This window comes from Poromitra crassiceps (assembly GCF_964638095.1).
Source record: "Poromitra crassiceps genome assembly, chromosome: 2".
Taxonomy (NCBI): Eukaryota; Metazoa; Chordata; class Actinopteri; order Beryciformes; family Melamphaidae; genus Poromitra; species Poromitra crassiceps.
This window is the reverse complement of record NC_139624.1, coordinates 61,234,084-61,239,083: the sequence shown is the minus strand read 5'-3', so window position 1 is coordinate 61,239,083 and position 5,000 is coordinate 61,234,084. Positions and strand designations below refer to the sequence as shown.

General features: G+C 45.0%; 1 protein-coding gene across 1 annotated transcript in view; it reads right to left on the bottom strand.

The window, feature by feature from the left end:
* The window catches only part of LOC310772426 (ELKS/Rab6-interacting/CAST family member 1-like), a gene marked incomplete at both ends in the record, with an annotated part of 472,647 nt that overhangs the window by 318,189 nt on the left and 149,458 nt on the right, over positions 1–5,000 (bottom strand). Inside the window, one exon of the mRNA XM_083632236.1 lies at positions 1,291–1,431. Coding sequence (XP_083488362.1) covers positions 1,291–1,431 — 141 coding nt within the window. The remainder of the gene's footprint in view (positions 1–1,290; positions 1,432–5,000) is intronic.

The following is a 5,000-nucleotide window of genomic DNA, read 5'->3' as shown; positions in this document are numbered from 1 at the left end:
TAAATATGCTGCTTCTGTAACAGTCCGTATATATTTGATGATTTATATTTTGTATCAAACTAACAGGTAAATGTCTCAGGAGATCGGGGGTGGGGGGGTCGCCACAGGGAGGTTATGAGGGGAGAGCAAGGTAAAACCTGCATGATATGCCTGTGTGTCTACATGCCCACACATGTATGTATCTACATATACTTATATAATGGATGTTAATGTCTTGCTCCCCTGAAAGAAAGAAAAAAAAATGTATCACAAAAAAAAGGATGAGTCTCTTGGCGACGCCCATCCCCTGCATCAGAGACTGCTGCACAGCCGTAGGAAGGAACAGAGAAGATTCAGAGCAACCGAAGATGGCAAGTTCCGCCTCCGGCTGAAGGGTTACTTTATAGGCCTTGGAGTACCAATCAAATATTTTGGACCAAAATGTAGATAATAAAGGGCAAAACCAAAAAGCATGGGACAATGTACCCTCTAACACTTGACACCTATCACAAAGTGGTGAGACCGAGGGGTAGATCTTGTGCAACTTAGGGCGTTTTCACACTGGAACGTTTTAGGTCGACTTAACTGAGTTTTGGGGCCGAACACGGCGCGACTGGGTCAGTGTGAACATGCCACTCGAACGCGTAGTCGACGTAACTCACTCGCTCTCGGTCCAGCTGGAGAGGGTGGTTTCGGAGCGGCTTGCGTCGCCCTAACCCAACCCTAAAGTGATGTGTGAATGCGCACCGACTTCAGCTCGTCCTAATGCTGTATTTCTACATATATAGAATGTATATGTATAGAAATAAACTTTTCAATCAATCGTTCAGTTCTGTTTACATCCGGGCTTCCTTTCCGGGTGGAATTACGCTATACGCGTCTACTTCCGTCTGGTTGGCATGGATACATGACGCTCCACTCTGTAGAACGACGGCCTGGGCACGGTGATAAAAAGCATATGTGAAACGTTGAAAATTGAAACATTGTATACTTTTCACTGCTGCGGCAGCACCTGGCTCGACCCAAATATGTGTGAAAACGCCCTTAGACTTCGAATAATGAAGACGGTGAGTGATTTTAAATTGGATCAGCTGGTGTCTGCTGTTGATTGAGCAGAGTTGAAGTGAGGATATTTTGACCGGTCCTCACTTTCACACACAACTTCAAAGGGCTGTTTGAAAGTTAAAACTGGGTTTTAAGGGTCAGGTAGGAATTGGCTTTAGGTTAGAGTAAGGGTAAATGTAAGGGTTAGGCATTTAGTTGTGATGGTTAAGGTGGTCTATGTGAGTTTTGTACTGTCCACTGGCTAACCTTCTTGAGCTGGTTCTCCAGTTTGACACACTCCTCTCTCTTCTGCTCCAGGCTGATCTCCAGACTCTTCAGCCGGTTGTCCTTCTTCAGCGCCGAAGAGGCCAGAGAGGACGCTTTCTCCTTCAGGTCCAACACCGACGTCTGGAGGAAGAGGAGGGGAGGGGAGGGAAAGGGAGGGGAGGGGGGAGGAGGGGAGAAGAGGGGGGAGGAGGGGAGGAGAGGCGGACAGATAGCGATGGAGGTGAAGGGAGGGAGAGTTCAAACGAAGACTGTACATTTCTGCTTTACATTCCTACAGTTCGCTCACGTCTTCCCACCCAATCGGGGGATTTTAAACTTGTTCCTCAACCTCCCTCACTGGACCAACTGAATCACTCCATGAAGTCGCTCTCTCTCTTTCTTTTCTGGTCTTTTCCCCTTTTGGCTCAGGTCAGAGGAAGAGAAACCAAGAGAGAGAGAGAGAGAGAGAGAGAGAGAGAGAGAGAGAGAGAGAGAGAGAGAGAGAGAGAGAGAGAGAGAGGGAGAGACATTCAGACATGTAATTTTACCCTTGACTGACAATACCAACTGCAGACTACAGATCATCATATTTGACCGGACCTTTGGTCAGAGAAACCTAGCTACTTATACCAGAGTCTGAATATATTTAGTTATGTATATATATTGCCGTTGTCAGACCAACCCCACATCTGCATTTAGGAATGAGGAGAAAAATGCTTATTTTCCTGATTATTTTTTCCACATGTATTTCTGAAATTATACAGAGGTTTTGAGGCACTAAAATTAACTGGATAGACCAAGGGAGAAAAACCAAAGGGGATTTTTCATTAGACTAACATATGTGTATTCAATTTTTAGGGTGGAATTCCCCTTGATCTCCAATGAGGTACAGTAAATTCTGGAGAATATTTCCAGCCCGAGGAGGATGTTTGTCATGGAACAGATTGAGAGACATTCTCTTTTTTCTTTGAAATGTGTTTTGAGTTCCCTGATCCCACAATATGCTTTCATTTCTTCCTTCATCTTGGATTTGATTTGTTTGTTTGAGGTCATGTGTCAGTCTGCAATTGCCCTCAACAACTCCTACTGAGGTGACATTGAGCGAGGCAGTTAACCCCAACTTGCTCCAGCAGATTTGGTGTGTGGTTGTACTGGGAAGCTCCCAGTGTGGACCTGTATGAATGGGAAGCAGGGTGGTGCTGAAAAGAGCGGAAAACCTTTCCCTGGATAAATAAGGGCTAAAACAAAAATGTTGTTTCAGACTGCGGTGACGAGGAGACCGTTCACGATGGCTGTCTGGTTGAGTCAGGTTTGGAGGCAAGTAGATTAGCATTTACATGCAGAAGATTTAGGAAAAGACCAGGAAAGATGAGGATACTAGATTTACAGTGTCAGAGAAATGTGGTTTACATGAGACCAACACCCTACAATATTCTTTATTTCTATTTGATTAGTTTCATGTTTAACGACACTGGGCCCTATCTTCGCAAAAGCGGTAATTTAGTGTTTGCGCTCGTTTAACGCCATGCGCAATGCAAATTGGGGGCGGGCACAAGCGCATGCCTGTTATAATTGTACTGGGCATAGGCGTGCCACATGCCAAAGCAGGCGTTTCAGCGCTAAAATGTGGGGATAGATGGCATTATCCTATCGTCAGCAGCGCACAATTACTTTGCGCTAAGAGCTTTGAAAAGCACCTCTTAGGTGCTAAAACACTCGCTGCACTTGATCGCGCACCATAATCTCCACGCTGCACAGTGCAGAAACCTCATTACGCACGGATGTTCCACGCCAGGACATCAAATTCTGCTGCTAAAATTGGGTAACCAGCAGATTATTCTGTGAGGCAATCAACTATAATTCACTGAGAAACTTTTATCACATCACAAGGAGGGGTTATGGTAAACGAATTGAGAAAAATTGTACCAATAGGGCAGGCTATTCACCTTCACCTGCTATAACCTGGAGGGTCTTTGGCATCACAACCGATCTGTCACAAGCTCTCTCCATCTCTCTCTGTCCTCGGCGGCAGCTCAGTGTTTCACCAAGTTTTACTTGAGTCCACTGTAAATCCTCCAATCTTTTCTTTTGTCTCCGCCGTTTACCCGCTGCAAGCATAGGCCTACACCTATCCAAATTACACGGGAAGAATTACAGCATGCCTCACGTAAACAGAGACTGCAAGACGGAAATCTGGTTTGATTGATGCAACGCCCAGGCATTGCCAGGGCACACCTGTGAATAATTCTGGTGGTTAACACCGCCCATCAGGGCCGTAGCCAGGGTTCCGAAATAGGGGAGGTCCAGCAAGGGGAGGCGGATTCGGCGGCGCCCGTAAGGGCGCCGCCGAAAAAAAATTGAGTTTTTTTTTTCCCCTTTTTAAGCCATATTTAGAGTAATATATCATTTTAAATCAACATTAGGATTATACTGTTGTGATGTCATTATTCAGTATATTCTCTTTCATGTCACCACCTGCTCAGCTCTCCTGTCAACATAATTGTAACTAACAAACACAAACTGTTTTAGCCAAATTCATATCAAAATGACACCTACAAACACAGGTACACAACCCAAGCCGTACACAACACACAAAGTCATCATCGATAATAAAAAAAACATACAGAGGGACATTTATTTATTCCTGATAGGAACAATTGAAAAATAAAATAAAATATATTATGTTGTTTTTAACTTTACACCACCTCTTTTTGTTACTTATTGGGTCATGAAACTGAAACCATGCATATAGCCACCTGCATACCTGACTTCGGGAGCTTGGCAATTGGCATCATGCATGATTAGCCAGTAGCATCCCAACGTGTCACACAGGTAACATTACTTAAGAGACAGACTAGACACTTACTTTCTTGGTTGTTGCTAAAAAATCTGTCAGTGTCACTCACTGTCTGTCGTTCACTCGCTCACTGTCTCGCAGCTCGCTCACCTTCAATTATCTCGCCAGGCAGACAGACAGTCATCACTCACCACCATGCTGCTGCTCTCTCAGAATCAAGTTACCGCGGACGCGGCGTCAGATGACTTCCTGCCTGACCTGCCTTTCGTTTCAAAATAAAAGCGATCCCGTGTTTTTCATGCTTTTCCATGCAGATTGTTTTATAATTTTTTTTTTTTTTTTTTTTTTTTTTTTTTTTCATTTTCTCTGAAATATTAGGGGAGGTCCGGACCTCCCCGTCCTCATAGCTAGCTACGGCCCTGCCGCCCATATCCCGTTTGCGCCGTGCATAAATGATTTGGCACGCCTCTAATCTGCGCTTGTGCCCGTTGTTGTGACGAGTTATGCTCCCCCACGAGTATTGCATCCCCACAATATTTTGGGGCTGTTTTAATTTAAAAACAGGGAGGTCACGTCTACCCAAACAATTATATAATTTTTAAACAGTTATGTTTCTGTATAAATCATTACAATGATGTTCCTGTGAGGTGGGGATGCGTTTAGCTGCTGCCGGGCGGGGGTGCAAAACTCGCCATAACACCTGGACAAATGTGCAAGGCGGACTGTTATCTTGCCTGCCTTAAGGCATGCGCAAACAGGTGTATAGCGGATATCGGCTGTGGGCTGTACCAAGATAGGGCCCACTGTGTCCTAAGGCGGCCACCCTCTGCTGCTATTGCCAGAGTCAGTCACATCCGGTCTGACGCACCTTCCGCTCTTTTCCTGATCACATTCATTTCAGTGAATGGCAGCT